At 35.9% G+C, this 22,183-nt stretch overlaps 1 protein-coding gene across 8 annotated transcripts in view; it reads left to right on the top strand.

The window, feature by feature from the left end:
• SLC4A4 (solute carrier family 4 member 4) overlaps positions 1-22,183 on the top strand; it is a 495,962-nt gene that overhangs the window by 354,711 nt on the left and 119,068 nt on the right. For all 8 annotated transcript variants that reach the window (XM_012464424.2, XM_064367811.1, XM_012464425.2 and 5 more), the window contains 4 exons: positions 4,143-4,230; positions 6,886-7,040; positions 7,682-7,795; positions 10,042-10,216. In XM_012464424.2, the coding sequence (XP_012319847.1) occupies positions 4,143-4,230; positions 6,886-7,040; positions 7,682-7,795; positions 10,042-10,216 (532 nt within the window). The remainder of the gene's footprint in view (positions 1-4,142; positions 4,231-6,885; positions 7,041-7,681; positions 7,796-10,041; positions 10,217-22,183) is intronic.

Raw genomic sequence — 22,183 nt, forward strand, 5'->3', positions numbered from 1 at the left:
CAAAGTGCTGGGATTACAGGCGTGAGTCACTGCACCCAGCCTCATTCATATTTTTTAGTTATATAGGGGATGAATGTTCTTCTTCTTATACCATTTTACAGTTGAGAGATGAAGGCAAAGGGAAGATTCAGCATCAGTGCTGGGAATAGAACTTTAGATAAATTTCTGAATCTGAGGCAAGAGTTTTAGGGGAGATTCTAGAATGGATTGGAATAAAATGTTTTAGGGTTCTCTCATAAAGAAGAATGAAACCCTAGTTAGTACTTTTGTGATCTTTGATTTGCACATGTAAGGCAGTTGTAAGGTCTAGAGTGTTAAAAATTTAGAATGTTTACCCTCTTAGTAGCACTGTAAGCTAATATATATGTTACAAATAATTATTTATCTAAAAGTAGTAGTTTGTGGTTAATTGTCAAAACCATTAAGAAAACTATTAGAGGGGTTGGGATGGAGGTCCTGCTAGTTAAATTTTGTCACATCCACCAGTTTAATTGCCAGCTGCTATTAATATTTACTGTGTGTAATGCAGTTGGTTATGGTGGGTTTGTGGTTCTCAGGTTCTCATGAATCCGTTATGGAAGCCACAGTTTAGCCACATTTTCCAAAGCTGATAAAGATGAATAATGGGTTATTGAATTCACTGTTGTTTTGAGAGAAGGATATAAAAGATTGGTACATGCTGAGTTTATGCTGGAAATAACTGTGATGCATTCCGAAAACATCGAATGGTTTAGGAAGGCTTGCTCCTTTTCTCATATTATGCTCTGTTTCTGCCTATAATTATTTTGTGAATGTGAGTATAGGCCATTGGTTCTGGACACAGATTAGTTAATACTTCCTTTTGTTGTGGAGAATGCTGGAGGCATCCTCCCCAGGCATAATTAACTATATGAAAAACTCAAAAAAGTAGAAAAGGGCCTCATGAAGAGTCTTCAGATAACCAGATGCTATTAAAAATTGTAACTCTTATTTCTGAGTGAATAAAAAGAACTTAGTAACATAAATAGTTTTTTTTTTTCCGAGCTGTCAACATAAGCTGTGCCCTTGCAGCCACACAAATGTGATGTTTACTCTAATTTGTTAATAAAGAAAAAAGCTTCTGGATAAAAATAACATCTGTCCATTGAGAAAAATCAGCTTGGGTCATGAAAGGAATTTTCAGAACATTATAAAAACTGAGTTTGGCAGGATGTACTTCAATCATAAAAGTTGTAACAGCTTTTGCTTCTTTGAAGGTTAAAGGAGAGAAAACATATTTCAGGCAGAGGGAACTTCAACTTGTTAGATTGTTTTGTGTTCAGTTTTCTCAGATTTCTCATCCCGTTTCAGTAATGCAGTCCAGATTAGAAGCTTCTTAAGGGTCTCCATTCCTCCAGATGACATTTTTGGCTTGAAGTTATGTTTCTTGCTGCTTATGAATGCTTGGATTCTCTCTATGTATCATTTTAAGGAGACAGATTTACTGAATTATTCCTGATTGGAGTAATGTGAAAATTTTAACTGGTATGTCCACCATGATGGTTTGGCACTAGGTGTTAATCCATTAATGAAGAAATATGTTCTTTAAAAAGTAAAAATTGCATTACCCAGGGAAGAGGAATACTACTTTTATATCTGGGTTACTGAACCAATATAATTCTCATATACTGGGTTTATTGCTATCGTTGTAGACAGCATTGATCTCCTGCTTCCTTTCATTCTTCGACTGGTACTATTTAGCAGTGAACAAAGAGTAATTATTTTATAGAAAATATCTGTCCTTATCTCTTAGGATATAACTTGGAGGCTCAATTACTCTGTCAGCTATTGGAATACCCATTGCCTGCCAAAGTTTGTGTCTGAGGACTACTAATGACTGAGGATGTTTTCTCACAACAAGATAATATTTGGGCTTTGTTGCCATATAGTCAACCTGATAATTAACTTGTGTCAGTTGATAAATACGTTTCCATAATATGTATTTGTAAGCTATAGTCATGATGGAAGTGCTAGAGAGAGACAGGAAGAGATACAGAGTGGTTTTGGAAAAGTTTTGGGTATATATTACTGAAAAGTTAATATTTAGATACATGAAGATAATAAAAAATGGAAGCAAAATAAATCGATTATTTGAAAATGTACTAAGTAAAGGATCCAGGTGTTAGATATTTTCCCTTGTGGCACACCATCTGCCCCTTTTTGCCTAAACCTACACCCTTATTGTCTTGAAAAAATGGCCATTTGAAGTCAGGCAAAAGGAATTAAGAAATGTGACTAGTACTTGTGTTTCTTAATGGGATTAAAGCATTATTTTGTGTATGTTGCACTCAAATCAGTGATCAGTTCCTTTAGAAAAATACATTTTATGGTCCTAAAGAAGCACTTTATAATACCATACATAGTGGCATATAATTAGGAGCCAGCTTCAAAGGAACAAAAGTTCTAGTGTCAATTGAACTTCAGTGTTAGAAGAGCTAAAATTCAATTCAAATAATGACTTCCGTCATACTTGAACAGCATTTGGTGTCTGCTGATTGCTATCTACTATGGTAACACTTGAAAGTGAGTGTGCTGCTTTACTCCAGAACTGGTTTCTAAGCAAACAAGTGCTATGTGGTTTTATGATTATTCTGGTATAAAACTTGGGTATTCAAACTTTGAGACACCTTTTTACATTCTTTATTTCTGGGGTTTTACAATCCCTTTTGGGTTGAATTTTATAATTTAAAAAAGTAATTATACATTCAAGAGCATTTTGAAACAGACCCAAACATATTTTAAAGTATTTACTGTCAATTCTTTTTCATTTAAAGTGAGGTATATAGATAAGTAAGTTAAGAATAAAATTCAGCTAAGCAAAGTGGCAAGCCATTTCTGGTACCATAAAAATCTTACCTAAGATTTCTTGTCCCTAGATCAGCATCCAGAAGTTTTTTCCCCAGGGTGACCTATAGAAGTCATTGTTGGACTTCTGTTAAATCATAAGCTTGGTATATCAGTTGGGCAGGTAATATTAGGCAGAAATATGTGGTGAAAAGAACAGGAGATAAGAATACCTATCTATCTGCCCTTTGTCGTTTACTAGGCACAGATCTTGGGCTCTTCCCTTAACCTCATTAAGCCTCACTTTCCTCATCATTAAATGGGAATAGGATACCTTCTTTATTGCAGGGGGTCGTATGGAAATGTAAATAAAGTGATTAGTGTGAAATGCTTTGCAGGCTTTAAAAGCTGGGCAAGCATATGATGTTATCATTTTTATTGTCCTCCTTATCTCCCCGTTAGGTGATACATGATTAATATCAAGGTGGAATTTATATGATGCCACCTTTGGTATATTTTTTGTATGTTTTTTCTTACTCACTTACTTATCAGATTCCCTCATCCCCAGTGCTGACATGCTACAAGGGCAAAGTCCCTCTGTGATCAGTGAGGGATTTTTTTCCAACACAATTAGAGGTGAACTAGGTAGGTTTAAGTTTGTTATTGCATGTTTCAGGACCTGTTTGCTATGGAGCAATGTTTTGTGCATTATGAAGAAAAAATGTTGGTAAATGACAAGAGGACACCCACAAAAGAATTTTGACTGTTTGTGACCGATGCTTTATTTTGAATTTCTCTCATATTTCTCTTTCCTTACTTTGGCTGTCAGCATGTGGCTTACTTGTAGAGTTCTTGGTTTTTGCTGAATCCCAGTCACTTCTGAGTAGAAATATTTCTTAAAAGTATGGAGCCCATCATCTGTCATTGCCCATATTGGATAAGGAAAAGTCAGAGAAATGTAAAGATATACTAAGTCTTTCCAGTTATTGTGCTTAATGGGTTTGCTCCAAAGATTCCAAAAGTCAGTAGAAATGGAGAGAGAAAAAATATTTAAAAAGGAAAGATTGAATGACTCCTCTAAAGTGCTTGAAATGCACCTTTCCTGCTCAGCAAAGAAGCGTCTCAGATTTCTATGCTAGATTCTCATTTGCTGCCAAATAAACAATAAATAAATAAACAACTGTGTTTTGCAATAGTGCGAAAGAGTATCCTTCATATTACCAAGAATATTACCTTTGTTTTAAAGGTGAATTCTAAACGTAACCTTTTTATGAACTAATTTAAACATTTATTAGTTTTATGTATGTTGAGTTTGATGAATTTTTTTCCTTTTCCGTTAGGTTCTTGTTCATTCTCTTAGGTCCTAAGGGGAAAGCCAAGTCCTACCATGAGATTGGCAGAGCCATTGCCACCTTGATGTCTGATGAGGTAGGAAATCAGGAAGATGGAGTTCTGTGAATGTCCTACTTGTGTTGTTTTCATACTGTGAATTGGCTGTCACAATTTATTCAATTAGAATTATGTGATTACTAGACTTCCTTATAACATAAGGTACAGTCATTTGAGACAAATGAGCTGACTCCTATATGATTTTCAAAAAGTAAGGCATGCATTTTGGTTTTGTAAGGGATTCTAAACTCTGTTGGAATAAAACATATTTTTCTTTCTTTTGCAAAACATTTTCATTTCTTAAAACTGATATATGTTAAATATTCTTTAAAAAGTTCAAGGTCAGCCGGGCATGGTGGCTCACGCCTATAATCCCGGCACTTTGGGAGGCTGAAGTGGGCGGATCACCTGAGGTCGGGAGTTCGAGACCAGCCCGGCCAACGTGGTGAAACTTCGAGTCCATTAAAAATACAAAAATTAGCCATGCATGGTGGCACATGCCTGTAATCCCAGCTATTCGGGAGGCTGAGGCAGGAGAATTGCTAGAACCTGGGATACTGAGATTTCAGTGAGCTGAGATTGTGGTGCTGCACTCCAGCCTGGGCAACAGAGCAAGACTCATTCTCAAAATAAAAAAGTTCAAGGCCATTGCATTGACTTAAACTTTATCTCTTGAAGTTTTTAATTTACTAATTCTGTGAATTCAAATGCTTATATGCTATGTTTCAGAAATGATGGGTTCTGTAGAATAATGTTTAATAAAATGGATAATGCATTTTTTCTTAAGTATCAGAAAGCACATGTTTTTATTATTTTCTTATTGTGTGGGAAGGAATGATACACATCTAAAAATGCATTAGCAACCATTATGGCAGAGTATGTATACAGGTACTTTGGAATTATGACCCTTTTACTTTCATAACAGCCTGGATGTTGTTACATGTATTTTAGATATGATAAAACTCTGAACTATTCCTAATAGCAGGAGAAATACTGTTAGAATAGAGGATCCTTAGTTGCTGCTCCTGGGTCTTTCTGGCTTACTATTTCCCCAAATGTGTTGCTTTTGCTTCATTGCTTGATTTGTCATTTTTCCTGTGTGTTAAGTGGAGAATGGGGTACCTTTCCCCTTAGTTATAGAGGTTCCCTGTGGTAATTACTCAGGTAGCTACTTTATTCTGGGACCGAAAGCTTTACGGCTATGCTGCTTTTTCCCCTGAAGGGAACATCTATTTCACTCATCTCAGTGGATCCATTTTATTTTTTGCATTTTTGTAATTTATCTGTTTTTAAAAATACTTTCTCCTAAGATATTTCAATTAAGAACACTTTAGCAAGTGAGATTTAGAGTGGCTTAAACAATTTGGGATTTTATTTGGAAGTTTGGAGGTAGGTAGTTGCTGGGGTTATTTTAACATAATGGCTTAATGCTAAATCAAGAGCTGAAACTCTTGCTAAATGTATGGTCTTAAAATGGCATTTTTTTTTTCCTGTCAGTATGGTAAAACGACATTGCCTACCATCAGCTCCAGTCATCTTATCTATATTCATCTTATCTGTATTAAAGGTAGGAAGGATGGTGTGGTAATGCTAGCTGTATCTCATCTTTTATCAGGTATTCTAAAGCTTTCCCAGACAGCCTTTTCCTTATCTTATTGGTTGGAACTGTTCATCTTTATCTGCACAGTTGGCTGGGAAGTGAATCTGTGACTTTCCAGCCTCTATCCTGGGAAGTAGCAAGAGAAAATAAGGTTGAGAGAGACTGTATCTGTCACAAATTATGTGCTGGCATTTTGTGTCACCCTCCCCTCAACCCCACAACCCCCAGACCATTAATGTTACTTAATTGATAGCTTAAAAATTTATTTTCCAAGAGAAGTGATTTAGTTGCAATCTTTAAGAACAGGTAAGGGTATTGAACAGGGACCATCTCCTCGTCTGAAGACTGAAGAATTTGACGTACGAAGTATGAAAGACTTAGGTTATGTATAAAGAGATGTCAGATCGTCAGCTCTGTTAGAAAAATGGAACAATTGACAGGAAGGATTGTGTACCTTTTGGAACCTCCTTCTTTGGAGATCTGTATAAAAGATATGAAGCACTTGCTGCATTGGATGGTTTTGTTGTTGCCTTGCTAAAAGATAGGCAGATGATCTACTATTCAAGGCCCTTTGACTAATGTGCTGCCAATATAACCCAGCTTTTTCTTTTGTAAATATCTCACATTATTTGTATGTTGGAGAACTCAGTGTTTGGGTCTTAACCTAATCTTAACACTCAGCTTGAACTTTTCCTTCTTGAATTATGAGCAATTTTTATCCCAGTAGTTTTTATTTCAGGGAATGACTCTTTACTGTGTTTCTCCAAATCATTTTAATCTGGCTTCCGTAGCAACTGTATCAGTAGTGGTACATGCCAGTGGGAGCAGAAAGGCAATGTTGTTTTACATTATTGGTAGGAAAGAAACCACATAAAAATAAAGCATTTTGTTCAAGCCTCTACCTCTGTTCTTTGAAATCAGAATCCATATGCCTGTATTTTTTGGGAACAGGCTGAATAATAGGGACTATGAGAGCATGGCTGGATTAATATTAATAGCACAGTTGTTATGGGTTGCATTCTTCAGGCTTGACATGGTATGAAGCATGTGCAGAGTTCTCTTTTTGAATGAGCACATCTTTTATTATTCTTTAGGTGTTCCATGACATTGCTTATAAAGCAAAAGACAGGCACGACCTGATTGCTGGTATCGATGAGTTCCTAGATGAAGTCATTGTCCTTCCACCTGGGGAATGGGATCCAGCGATTAGGATAGAGCCTCCTAAGAGTCTTCCATCCTCTGACAAAAGGTAAATTATAGCCAGTTGATAGTTTTCAGTTGCTGGGATGATTCTGAGAAGGAGATTGTGTTTAAAAAAAAAAAGTGAGGTCAGTCTGTTGCTCTGATATTTTAAGGTTCCTGTTTAATTTGATGTATTTTCCCAAATGGATCACTTATGTGCCTTGGCTTCATGTTTCCTTGACACTGTAAAATAAATGTTATGGGTATGATGTTCTTCAGTTATTATAAATTGGAGATCTCAGATTACTACATAGGAATGCATCACAGACATTCTTTGGGGGATGTTTTGGGGACTCCCTGTATATCTGGAAACATGAGTTTGCTGAAGATGAGTCCTTGTAGATGTACACGGTTAAAAAATTGGGTAAAGTAGTTGAAGAGAAACAATTTACTGGAAATTTATTTTTTCCCAGTTGAAACAGTTTCCCTCTTATAAGATATACAGTTGATTCAACTTTCCCATTCATCCAGTCATTTGTATTGGCTCTAAATGCAACACTTAAAGAATTGCCTATTAGCAGAAAGAAATAATGATCTTTTACCTTAAGGATTTTCACTCCATCTTTCCGTTAGCCAGTGCATGATACAGCTAAGAAGCAAATGAATAAAATAAACTAATATGCTCTTGGTGTCTGTTGTCTTGCTTAGAAAGAATATGTACTCAGGTGGAGAGAATGTTCAGATGAATGGGGATACGCCCCATGATGGAGGACATGGAGGAGGAGGACATGGGGATTGTGAAGAATTGCAGCGAACTGGACGGTAACTGACAGTTCCTTTTGCCATTCATGACGACGTTCTCCTTAGATGTAAATTTCCATTCATCTTTCCATCAGCATTTTATTTATCAGTTTGTTCATCTGTTCAGCCAACAAATATTTACAGTATAACAATTGGTCACAGGCATTGGGAATATAGCAGTGAATTAAATGATGCTGTCTTCCCATAGGATCTTATATTGTAGTGACAAGACGTAAATAATAAGCAAATTAGTAAATGTGGTGATGGTTTTATGAGGAAAATTAAGGCAGAAGTAGGGACTTTGGGGATGGGAGTACTGTATTCCAGTTTTAGATAGCGTGTCCGGAGAAGGCCTTACAGAGAATGGCAACATTTGAGGAAAGTACTACAGGAGATGGGAGACAGACCGTGTGGGTGTGGTGGGTGTGTGGGGGTGGGGCTGCAACAGAGTGCCTAGTGTGCGGCAGGGCTGGCACCAAAGCCAGCAAGACTGGAGGGGAATGACTGAGGGCATGTTAGGGTCAGAGAGATGGCAGAGAACTGACTGATGTACCAGCCTTCACCTCTTGGCTTTCATAATTACATTTCTCGCCTGTATGTGTATTCAAAAGTGAGGAACATGATACAGGAATGAGTTCTCACTCTTCTGCCTCCTTAGCCTGAAGTTGGGAATTCAGGTTTCGTAAATTGCTTCAGCTAATTTCTTTCCATGATAACTCTTCCTTCCCTACCATTAGATTCTTCCTTTTATTGGAGTTAAGTAAGATTTTAAGTGGGATACTTATTTTATAAAGATACAGTTTTTTAAAACCACTGTAAGGTTTTTGAAAATGAAAAGGTATGTCATTATAATATGCAATTGAATCTGAATGAAATGAAGTTATTTCCTTCTCCTGATGACCTACTTGGATTTCTCTCCCAAACTGACAGGATATTATTCCCCTCTCCTTTATTCTCAAAACATAAAATCTTCTCTCCTCTCCTTTCCCACCTTTTTTTTGAATAGTTTTTTTGTAAACTATTTCCATTTGGAGTATCCTTTTCTTTTTCTACAGATATGAGTTCTGGAATTTAATTTTAAATTTAATCGGAATCGATTTCATTCTTTTATATTTCACCTTTACTAAATTCATTGATTGTCTGCAGTATGCCTAGTACCATGCACAGCCCTGTGAATACTAAGAAAACTGAAGCAGGGCACTGAGTCAGCTAAAATCCAGTAGGAAAACAGACAGAGAGATGGATAATCCTTATAAAGTATGATAGCCCAGAGTGGAAATATGAACCTTAAGTTCTAGGTCAAGACTTCGGAGAGCTGTTGAGCTTCATAATAGGGCATTCTAGGCAGAAGCCCTGGGGAAGACTGAGGTTTGAAGTTTGGTTGGGAGGGTGAGTATACCAATGTGAAAGTGACTCAGCTGACCTGCTGACACTTGTCATGGGGTTCAGCTGCATTTCCTCCCATCACACACTTGCATGGCTTCCTCCCTTAGTTCCTTCAGGTCCTTACCTAAAGTCACCTTCTTGGAGGCCTCTTCTGGCCACTCTATCTAAAATCTCAACCACCTTTTCTCCAGTACTACATAATGTTCTTCCCCATTTAATTTTTCTCTTGATTTTTATCACTGTGTGTTGCATTTATTCATTTATTATTATACATTTATTCAATGTGGAATAATTCAAATATTCATTTATTATGCATTTATGCATTTACTGATTATTACTATTGTCAGCCTCCTTTTGGTCCCCAGAGTAAACTCCATGAAAGCAGAGCTTTTTGACCCATGTTGTTCACTGTTGTGTCTTCAGCACTCAGAAAATGGCCAGAGTGTGGGCATATCGCAGGTGCTGAATAGCGTTTATGGGATAAAGGAATGAATGACGAATAAACGAGTGAGTGAATGAATGAATGAGGGTGGAAGGATACGGTGGCAAGATGATGAAGGGCCTTATATGATCTGCTCATATATTTGGATGTTTTTCTCTAGGCAATGAAAAATTTTAATGTATTTACATAGTTCACTTTTATCTAAAGACCAACTGGCTGGTCTTTAGGAAATGTGACACCTAATTTGGTGACCCAAAAATAAAGAGAAGAAAATTTATTCCTTTATAGTTTTCTGGTTTCATCATAAGTGGTTAAGTAGTATCTTATCACTGATTCAAGCATTTTAAATATGTTATGTTTGATTTAATGAGTTAGCTCTTGATTCATTTGATAGTCATCTACTTTACATTTAGTAGATGTTTGCATTCTCTTTGCCCAGGTTCTGTGGTGGACTAATTAAAGACATAAAGAGGAAAGCACCATTTTTTGCCAGTGATTTTTATGATGCTTTAAATATTCAAGCTCTTTCGGCAATTCTCTTCATTTATCTGGCAACTGTAACTAATGCTATCACTTTTGGAGGACTGCTTGGGGATGCCACTGACAACATGCAGGTGGGTATGGTTTTGGGGAGGACGCAAATAGTACAGCCCAGATTGCCTTCCTCACCCCTACAGCTCAGTTAGAAGCAGATGGCCTTTCAGTTACTCAGCGTGATTTTCTTTCTTTTGCTGGATGCTGCATTTTACTTTGCTTCTGGCCTGCTGCTGTATTTCCAGCATTTTAGTAATTATAAAAATAGCTCGATGAAATCTGGCTTGAGTCACAAGTGGGGAAAGGAAGGGAAGGAAATGAGGATATACAATTCTATTTGGGCAAAAGCATATCAGCTGCTTTGATTTTGTACAGTGCACAAGGTTTAGATCTTCTGCTCTTTGACTGTGTGGAACATATTCTGTTAAGCTTGATGATTATACTTTCTTTAGGAATATGTGATTAGCCTAATTTTACACATGAGCAAATAGCATGAAACCATTGAGTGATTTGCTCAAAGTTGGGTTTGCATGTTTGCTGGTATAATTTGGTTTCAATGAATTCATGCTAACAGTTGTATCTCCTATAGGTGGACCTGATTCTCATTAAGCTGTAAAGACTCTGACTTGACTTATTTTATGTGATTATTTGTAACTACAATTAGTTGGTTACTTCGCAGATAGCATTTGCCTTCCCTTTGTAACAATAATAGCCAAAGTTTTGATGACAGAAAAGACGTTTTTGATTCCCTCCCTCAACAGAAAAATATGTCCAGAGCTGCTTTTAGTTGATCCAGTCACTTGAAAAAAAGGTATTGTGCTAGGTGATGAATACAGAGTAATGAATGAAGTTATATTCCCATGAAAAGGACCAGATTCAAGCCTTTTTGACACATTGTCCTTCCACTTTACTATTATTGTATGACCTATGGGGCATTCATAAGTGGTGCCAGCCAGCTTATGATGGTTATTTTTAATGCAGCTGATTCCAGAGGATTGCTTTTTATTCTACTTTGGTTTTCTTTCCTGGGCACATGCATGTTTAAGATTTTTGTCTAAATACAGAAATACTATGGAGATTATAATATCTATGTTGACCTAAGTAAAAAGGGAGAAATTATACAATTGTATTTTATTTTGTTAAGTGTACTTTTATCTTTTAGTTCTTATCTATCACTGCGTAGCATGTTACCCCAAAACTCAGAGGCTTGAAACAACCATCTTATTAGTCCCTTTCATGGTTTTGGTGGTGGGTTGGCTCAGCTGAGTGGTTCTCTCTTTGGTCCCTCATACACTTGCAGTCAGATGGCAGCAGAGGTTGAGGTCACGCAACAGCTTCTTTACTCATGTGTTGGTGCCTAAGCGAGAATGTCCGGAATATTTGGGGTCTGGAAACTCTCTACATGACTTCTCCACATAGCTAACTTGGGCTTTCTTACAGCAGGAGACTGCGATGCCTTCTAAGAGCTCATGCTCTATCAGAGTCAGTTGCCACTCAGCTTTGTTTTTTCCCACATGAATGTATACCCAGTATTGCTTCATTTTCTGATTTTCAAAGAGAGGCTGAAAATTTTAATTCTTAGTGAAACCAGTGATTTTAAATTATTGGCAACTGATTAACATTTTAGAAAATAACATCGTGCTGGTCAAAGAACACTTACCTCTGTGTTACCAGTGAGAGACCTGCAGCATGGTTTGTAAAAACCATCTCTAATAGGACGTAGAGTTGAAATATACAGAGAGTGTTTTTTTCTTTTTCCCTCATTTGTAAGACAAAAATGAATAAATTAAACTATAGTAGTGATGTCAGTAATAGAATTTTTATAAAATTTGATCTATATCCAAGTTGGGCAGCTATTCTTCATCTAAATGACAACATAAGGATAACTGAAACAGATAGTTCGAGAAAACAAATGGAGAAGATGGCACTGGGGAAACACCCTACGGCCAGCTTGAAGAAGATAACACAGGCAGCCACATGTTAAGAAAATAGAAGAAAGCTGTGATTTTGAGAGGGCGGTAAGAACAAAACTGTCTTCCGTCTGTCAGAATGTATAGAGACTTTCTTGTGTTGTGCAGATAATTTTTACACTTTTTTTTAATGGATATTCTCATTGAGACAGGTCATTGCAATACTGCCTATGTGTATTAGTTTATTGTCTCTTTTGAATTGAATTGTAATTCTTTGCAATCTCGTAAGACTTGGCTATACAATGTTGCATCTGACTGTAAAGAAGAAGTCTGTTCAGGTCCATTTTGATCCCTCCTAGGTGTATGAACTTCTAGATGAGTAAGTTTTGGGAAAGTGGAGGACTCTATTATGTAACATACATAGTTAATCGGCATTTTTCTCCTCTGTGATATATGACCTGAAAAAGGCCTTGCTGGAGGAATTAGCTATTTTCTGGGTTGTAAAAATTTCAGGAGAAACGTAAATGCTTTTAGTGCTTTAGGATGTTAAATAGTCCACTAAAATAACCATTCGTTGGACGCGACTCCTAGGAGTTGACTTTGAAATTTATGGGGAAATTTTCCAGGTGTAATTTGATTATTTTATTAATAGACTTTTTAACCTCCATTAATAATTTCACTGAAAGCTGTAGACGGATTATTTTAAAGGTTTCTGTGAATGAAAATACTGAAGAACATATTTTTCACTCCCTTCTGAAGCTTTTTTCCTTTAAGAAACATATTGGCAATGTCTTTCTTCTAGACTATAATTTGATACATCTAAAAGTCACAGTAGATGGCAGAAACACTGAAAAAAGTGGATAAAAAATTAATGACTGTTAATATAAATTAGTCGAACTGAAACTCAACAAATATTAATAGTTTTATCTATTTTAAGGACTAGGGAGTAAGGTGATTTAAAATGTGGAAGATAATCTCTTCATTGAAAGGGTGTGGACTTTGCCACTCAAAATTTTTGATTTTCTGGCAGGAGAAGTCTTCTTGACCTGGGACCAGGATAAGAAAATATTTTATAGGTTTGGTGGTAAGGCCCAGGTCATTTTACAGGTCTGTGGCAGAAGTCGACTTGTTTCTTTGCAAATATTTATGGAGTGTCTACTATGTGTTTGACACTGTTTTAAGTGCTGGAGATAAAGATAGATGAGCAAAATAGACAAGAATTCCAATTTTGAATCCCAGTTGTAGTGTAGAGTGTTGATGAAAACAGTCTTTTTCAGTTACCCCCAAGAGATATTAGTAGTGGTATGTAGTGGGCTTATTTGGGAGATGAAATCCTCTGGCTTCACTTGCTTTTCTAAACACTAGACCAAGACTAAGCAGAAACGCATTGGCAGAGCCTGAAATAATCTGCAATTGTGTCACATGCCTTCATAAATGTGGCAGTGGGTTATTCTCAAAAGCACAGGCAGCTCAAATGAGTCAACTGAGAAGTGTCCTTGCTTTTAAAGTCAGACAGCTCAGAGATGGTTCACATAGGGCCTTTATTGTCAGGCTACAAATAGACATGGGTGCTGGGTAGAAACGTGTTGTGAAAACACAGATGAGTCACTGCATGGCTGTTGTCTAAGCAAACTCTTCTGCCAGCTTCTGTTCAGAAGGTCTTGCCTGCTTGAAGCATTTATCTTAGAGCATATATATACACATATATAATTAGAAGCAGATTATTTTGGGAGCTATGTAGATTATTTCTCATGAAATTATGTTCAAAATAGAATAGTTTAGGCTACAGTGGCTCTAAGTACAGTCATAGAATTATAATGCTGACATAGATGATTGTATGAATTTCCCAGTTTAGGGTACACATTTTGCCCATTAGGCTGCTCTGAGAGAACTCTGGGACTTACAGAATGGGTATTCACAAATTTCTTGTTAAATGTAGCATAAAGTTTAGCTGGGGTTTCTTTGAGTAACTGAACCACTCAGCCAAGAGTTGACCTTATATTTATCTTGGATGCAACCCTGGCTTGTGACTGTTTCTTTTCTTTATAGTTCAGCAATGGAGGACTAGAACATAAGCTTTCTGAAGTCCAAGAATTGTAAGACACTCTTACTATCCTTTTCTTATAGTAAGTCCCACAGTAATGCTCTGGTCTCCTTGTCATATTTTCAGGCAAACAAATGCTTTTCAGCCTTACCATCCTAAACAACATGTCCCCTTCATAACTAAACTCTCTGTAATCGTGCATGCCAACTCACTGCATTATTACAGTAATTCCTCAATATCAGCAGAGGATTGGTTCCAGAACCCCTTTTCCTCCTGTGGATACTAAAGTTCATGGATGTGCAAATGGCTTTTACAAAACAGGGTACTATTTGTGTATTACCTTTGCACATCTATATATTTTAAATTAACTCTAGATTACTTATAATGCCTGATACAGTGCAAACACTATGAAACATGTTATACAATATTTCAGATTTTGTATTGGTTTTTATTGTTGTTATTTTTTATTTTTATTTTTTCCTGACTATTTTTTCCTCTGCAGTTGGTAGAATCCACTGATGTGGAACCCACACATATGGATGGGCCGATTCATTTGTATTCTTGCTTGCCAAACAAGTATACTGCTCAATTCATTTAGTGACTTCTAATTAAATTGTTAAGTGTCAGGGTATAAATGTGTTTCGGTAGAATTTATTACTACTATGAGTTTTTCGTTCTAAGTACTATCTGAATGGAACCTTAATGTGAACTAAATCAACAAATATTTATGGATTACTTTATTCTATGGGCAAGATACTTATACAAGGAATACTTTTTGATACCTTGTGACAAGTCTTATATTATTTAAAAAATTGTTCCTTTTAGTGTTATGAAATACAGAAAAGTATTTTAATTAAAATCTACATTGTTGATTATGAATGAATAAGCATAGTCTAGAGTGAAGACTGAGTGAAGAATGTAATTTTAATTTTTTTCCAGGAGTAAATATAATCCTATTTTCATAAACCTTTTAGCAAAAGAATACAGTAAGATTTTTAGATTCTGTGAATTTTGTGATATTTATGGAGCTTAACAGAGCACATTTTAAGGGAACTTGTCTCATACTAAGGAACATTTATAGCTGGCATCTCCAAATTTGAAACTTTATTTTAACATAAAGCCGTGCTGAGAATATTTAATCAATCTGCTTAAGTTGGAACTATATCATTCTTATTCACATGTGATATTCCTTGATAAGATAGACGCATCTTTACAAAGCCTATTATGTGTAATTTATAACAGCAAGATTAAAGCAAGTTGGTAATTGCTTTACTATATTGAGAATTGTACAAGAATTTCAATTTAGCTGAGTGTTGTACTTTGGCACCAAAATGCATTTCCTCCTTGAAGTGAAAATATAAGGTGACGTTATTCCACACTATCAACATATTCCAGTTTCAAAGTTAGATAGAGATAGTTTGTTGGAATGACACAATTTTGATAGGTAAAAATAAATAGACCTATTTAGTGACAAAATAAGGATTTTGCATTACTTGGTTGCCTCTAAAATTTATTAGCTATTTCTTCTTCCTGAAAGGAACTTTAAATAATGTACTCTGCTTCATGTGCAAGTTGTGAATTAAATCCTGTTTGATTGAGGTTAAGTAATGTGTATTTGGTGGGTTGTCTGATTTGAAAGACCTTTGTCACCCTATTTTCTTGGTGATCAGAAAATGATAGTGATTTAGTCAGGGTCATGGGAAGTCTCAACTGTTGCTAAATTCTAATTCTTATTTTGTGTTTGGCTTGCAACTGTTTTGAGAATAAGATATAATTATGTATTGTAGAAAATTACAAAAATCTAGAAAAATAATGTAGAAGGGAATTTTTCCCTTAAACCCATCACCCAGAATTTATCATCATTAACATTTTCATAAACATTTTCCCATACATCTTAAAATTTATGTGTATACAGATATATAGGCTTTTATATAAATAAGATCCCATACGTGCTGTTACATAACTTTAATATTTCATGAATGTCTTTCCACTTTAGTATGAATATTTAACATCATTTTTAATGACTATATATATTTATACACATGATGCATGTGCCATAATTTACTATAACAGAGCCCCTTTTAGTATACTTTTAGTTTTTCCCAGTTTTTTATAAACAAAAAAGTGTAGATGATTAACTACATTTTTATTTTTTGTGATTACCTTCTTAGGGCAAATTTCTAGCAGAATGATTGCAGGATATGCTCATTTTATTTTTTGATATTTGTTTCAAATACACTACACAAGGTTATACCAGTTCATACTTCTACCAATAATGGACACTTGCTCATACCCCTTGGAAAACAGAATTTTGTCCCATATTCTCATTTTTGTCATTCTATGGGTTGAAAACTGATGGTTCATTTTAATTTAATTTAAATTTCTTTGATTACTTAGTGAGGGTGAATCTGTCACGTTTTTATTGATTATCTCTACTTCTTTATATTTGTATCATTGGTATATTTTCCTTTTGGGGCAGTTAGGATTTTTTTCATTGACTTAGAATAACTCTTTATGTATAATAAGGATATTGTCTCTTTGCTTGTGAGAAATATTACAAAATATATATTTTTTAGCACTACCATATGTCTTTTAACCTTATTTATGATTTCTTTTGCTGTATAGATTTTAATTTTTATGTAGCCATAATCATTAATTTTTTAGTAGTTTCTTACTTTTATGATATATTTAGAGAGGCTTTTCCTACCCCAAGATTAAAAAAATATTTACCACGTATTTTAGTTCTTTTCTGTTTTTGTTTAAATTTTTTATCCATCTGGAATTGGTTTTTGTGTAAGGTTATACTGGCCTAATGTTTCTGATGATCTAGATACATATTCACAGCTCTTCAAACAAACAAAAAAAATTAGAAAGGCCTCCATGTCTTGCTCATCCAGTCTATTAGACTTGGAGTTGAAACTCTTGGTAAGATTTTTGGCTTGTACTTTTTTTCAAGCAGGGAGATAATTTGTCTTTCAAGTCTTGCCTTTTTTTTCACTTCCTGCTGGGCATTGTAAACAGAAATCCTGCTTATGAGGACAAAGTACTTTAGGCAAAGTGGATGGCTATAAGGATCTGGCAGCTGTGATCTGTCAGGACAGAAGTCACTGATTTATAGGCTGTACCTACACAAGGGAAATAAAAAATGAGGGTTGTATATCCAGTCTCCTTCCCCAGTGTAGATGAATGGTCTGTGTGACCAATCATTACTGCTATTCTGAAGGAGAAGGGGAGGTACATCTCACGTTTGGGCCACATGGGAATCACTTGGGGAACTTAAGAAAATACTAATTCCCTAGACATTATTTTCATTGGTCCTGACTTGTTTAGGGTGGAAATAAAGAATCAGTATTTTTTTCTTATTAAAAAAGCTTCTGAGATAACTCTCATATGACCCAAATTTGCTTTAGATATTTGAATCCTTTCTCCACTTATTTTTGATCATGTGGCTTGGCTTGTGCTGGTGATCTGACATCAAAACTCATAGAGGTAATTCAGCTCTGACTGCTTATTTCCAGTGGCATTGGGCTACCTCATAATTCTTGACTAAACTTTAGCGTCAAAGGCTCATCTAGAGAAATTTAATTTTATTATTATTTATTATTCAATATGCTGCAGATTTCCTTATGGACACCACCAAAAGGGCTAGCATTTCTTTGTACTCTTATAAACAAAAAAATTTATAAAGTCTGAAACATGAAAGTAATGCTGATAAATACTTTACCATTTGATGCCACCTAAATATTTTATTTTCCATACTTTAGTGTGTTGAAAATTGTCAAAAGAAATAGAAAATTTTTTGTTTTCCTAGGCTGTTGTGCAACTTTTCTCCTTAGCCTTTTTTCCCCTTATGTTATTGTCATTCATCTTCCCTAATCAGGGTTGTAATTATTAATCCAAATAATAAAGTCCTTAATAAAAAGAACATAAAACAACAAAAATCACTTTTTAGTGTTATATGAAGAAACCAAATTGCAGTAAAGTCAAAGTTGACAGCATTGATTTTAAATATTTAATGTTTTATAATCTTGAATGTGCTCGCTTTGCATTAGCCATGACAGGTAATGGTGGCCCTGGCAGGCCTTGTCCCAAGTTGCTCAAAGATATAAGTCTGATATTACAAATCGTGATTGGCTTTTCATTTAGAATCTTGCTCCTATGGTCTGATTTCTTTTAGTAAAATGTATGTTTTACTAAAACATAGTAAATTGGGACTTGTCCTAATTTCTTGACTTTAAAAAACAAGGGCTATCCGTGTTTAATTTTATACCCTAATACAAGCTGAAAAAGATTCAAAAATTTTTTTGAATATGGATTTTGACTTCACTGCTGAAAAGTAAAACAAGCTATTTTGTTTATTATCATTGACTTGTGTGTGATGCAAAGGAATGAAAAGAAGCGGCCCTCAATGGCCATAGTGTTGCATCTAAGACTTCTGTAGATTTAAAATTTGCTCTGAGAAATACTGTAGACCTAAAGAGGCTTCTTTTCACCTGTTTCTTCTGAAGACTAATTTTTATCTTTTCACATCATTTCTTTTGTCTTTCTTTTTATCTCCTTTGTCTCTTGAAGGAAAGAGAAATAATAGAGAGAGGCTGAAAAGAAACATGAAAAGCAGCCAAGGAAAAGAAGTCAACATTAGATTGTATCTCTGCTTTATATGAGCCTCTGTTCTTAGCTCTTTACATATTATTGTTTCATTTTATCCAAATAATTATCCTTGAAGTAGCTACTGACTTTACAGAAGAGAAGTAGGATTTAGAAATGTTACCCAGTTGGTCACTGGTAGAACTGAAATTTAAATTCAGATGTCCCTGACTCCAAGACATGCTCTTTGTGCTGAGCCACCTGGAAGAGACCTTAGAGATCATCCAGTCCAACTTCCTCATCTTTTTAGTTTTTGAGATTGTCACCTGGGCTTGAGTGTAGTGGTGTGATCCCAGCTCACTGCAACCTCTGCCTCCTGGGTTCAAGCAATTCTCCTGCCTCAGCCTCCTGAGTAGCTGGAACTACAGGCGTGCACCATCATGCCCAGCTAATTTTTGTGATTTTAGTAGAGATGGAGTTTCTCCAAGTTGGCCAGGCTGGTCTCGAACTCCTGACCTCAGGTGATCTGTCCACTTCAGCCTCTCAAAGTACTGGGATTACAGGCATAAGCCACCACTCCTGGCTGTCATCTAATATTTAAATAAGTACAGCACACATATGGTTGCCATGTATCAAGAAGATTTTTATCAGTCAGAGACTATGCTAAGCACTTTACATACATTATCTGATCTAATGTGCATACTAACCCCAGGAAGCATAAGTAGGTTAAATAACTTGTTTAAATTCATTGATCTAGGAAATAATATGATATAGATGTCAATCTGGGATTGTCTGACTCCAGAGTCCAGTGCTCGACTATTGTGTTTCATTTTTTTCTTCATAAAAATACTGCAATTGACTGAGGTAAAGTGACATACCTAAGACCATCAGCTCCCTTTGGCAGAACAGAGCCTAGACCTCAGATTTCTGACTGCCAGTTGTCTGCTCTTTCTACTGTTCCACAGTGGTGTCACATGATCAGAAGCGGAATAAAATGAAAGCCCAACCAGAACAGACTAGAGCACTTTGTGGGATATGATTGCTCCACACCTCAGAGCTCAGCTGTCTGCAGCATCATAAATTGCTAGGGAATTTGTTCCTCTGAGAAATCAGGTGTAGAAATGTCTTTATGAGTTATGCTTTTAAAACTATACATATCCACACATTGCTTTCCTTTTTATATCAGTGAACACTGAATATAATAAATCAGAAAAGAGGTTTCTGATAGTTCATCTTATAAATTGCTTTAAACTTGAGTTACAGTTAAACTAGAGTTATTCATTACATATTATTTAAAAAATTTCTGTATTATAAAGAGGAAAATGTCAAATAGTTCTTTTCTCAGAAATGCTGGAAGCATCTCTAAGTTTAAGCAAGTTTCCAGTGCAGTGTGTATCATAAATCACCTGTCTCTGTTTCAAAATTGTCAGCAACAGAATGGAAACTGTAGCACTTACCAAAGGATCAAGTACTGAAATAAAAATAATCTGCCTTTTAACAGTCACATGGCTTCCATAAATCACAGTGGTTTTCTGGAAGAAATTGGTTGTTATCTTTACTGAATGAGCAACAACGCCTGTTGACCTTTGATAAGTGGAACCTAGAGTGTCATTTGGGCCTTGCTTCTTGGTTCCCTTAGCATTTGCTAAATGCCTGCAGAGCACATGTAGAGATGGTGGATAGCGTGATGAGAGAAGGAGAAACATGGATGATGCCAGAAGACCCTATTCTTGTCCTCTCAGAGATTAATAGCTATGTCAAATCAAGTAGAGAAAGTGAAATCTCTCCTTCTGTATTGCTCCTTTCCCTTTTATATTCCCCCTTACACCCAGTCAGTGCTATGTTGTGACCCTATGGTAGTGATGAGAAATATTACTCCTTGCTTTATAAAGAATGATGCAGTATATCTGTCTATTACATGCACCCAGAGTGTGGCTTGTCCTGCCACAGGAGACATTCAAGTTTCTACCTTTCATCTTATACATACACTGGTGTAAGTTGTAAAAAAAGAAAAATAAATTATAAAGACATAGAAAGCCTACTTTCTATGCACAAGGGTTGGAATCCCAGCCTATGGTATACCTTTCACCCTTGCCGGGGGTGAAGTGTGGTTGGGCAAACATACACCAAAGACCCAAAGACTTGTTGTGTCACATTGAATGTGAATTTGTTCATATCACTTAACTCCCCTGAATCTCAGTGTCTACATGTTTAGGAAATCAAGGCAAATGCTATTTGTTGGCATAGGAGAACCCTTTTCTGTCTTCTCTGCATAACTACATCTTGGTTCTGCTGCCCTTCCTTGTTATTCTGGTTTCTGTCCCTGTGAGGAAGAATAAGCAAGATACTCTCTCTACAGAACAGCTATAAATAATGGGATGGCACCATTCAGCCCTGCCCTGGACCTACATCCATGTAAATGGAAGTCCCTATGGGACCTTCCTACCAGACTTCAAACCTAGTTTCTGTATGAACTGGAATTGTTCTGGATTGTTTCAGAGTGTGTTTATTTGCCATAGAAAAACCAGTCTTACTACTTAATTGTCAACTCTTGTTTTTTATCCACCACCATCCCAACTCCATTATTATCTAGTGCTGATCTAAAGGATTTTCATTTGTTTTCTGAAGTGAATTCTACCCTAAAAAGAGGAGGATGTGCTATTGCTAATGTCGGTCTATGGAGAATCTTACTGTCTCGGAAGTAGTGTAAGAAATATTTTGAATAATCATTGTAATAATGGTCTCCTAAGCTTTTGATGGAACTTACTGTGTTTAAGTTTTGTAAGTTGATTAAAAAATTTCTTCATAATCATTTTATATATATTGTATTTTCTTTAAAAATGATAAGTGAATGAGAAATTGCTGGAGAACTTTTGGGGCAGTGGGAAGAGGTGGCCTAGTGAGGCTGACAGATGGAGAGGTCAACTTGGGGGTTGAGGGTCACAGGTAATGACTGAGGGGCGCTGCAGACTCCCCCGAAATCCACTCTGCTCCAGTCAGGGGGTGGTTTCAATTAAAAGGCTTAGTTTATGTGTCATAAATCATACATCTAAGAACAGGTAATTTGTTTAATTGAAGAGAGAACTCTTCCTATACCAACAGAGATCACATGATTTTGCTTCACTGTTTAATCTACCACTGAATATATTCTTGTGTCATTTAAAGCTACAGAATTTCTTTACTCATTTGAAAATGTTTTATTTTGCAAATTTTAATGTTCAGATTTATAGTTTCATGTGTTAATAAAGGCTCTCTGTCATCTTTTGATGTTTAAAAATCATATCTTTATAAAATATTATTTTAAGTCTACAAATGAACCGTCCTACAAATACACATGTGCTTGACTATGGGTTGGTGCAAAAGTAATTACGTTTTTGGCTGCAATGACTAATAACTAATAACTAAAGTTTGCAATAATGAAAAATATAGGAAACAGGCTAGTTTGTCATCCTTGAAAGCATTGGTCCTGAGTGATGTGATTAGGAAAGTTAGGATAGTTTTGTAAG

This window comes from Aotus nancymaae, unplaced genomic scaffold (assembly GCF_030222135.1).
Source record: "Aotus nancymaae isolate 86718 unplaced genomic scaffold, 86718_ANA_hifiasm-v0.15.2.pri h1tg000006l, whole genome shotgun sequence".
NCBI lineage: Eukaryota > Metazoa > Chordata > Mammalia > Primates > Aotidae > Aotus > Aotus nancymaae.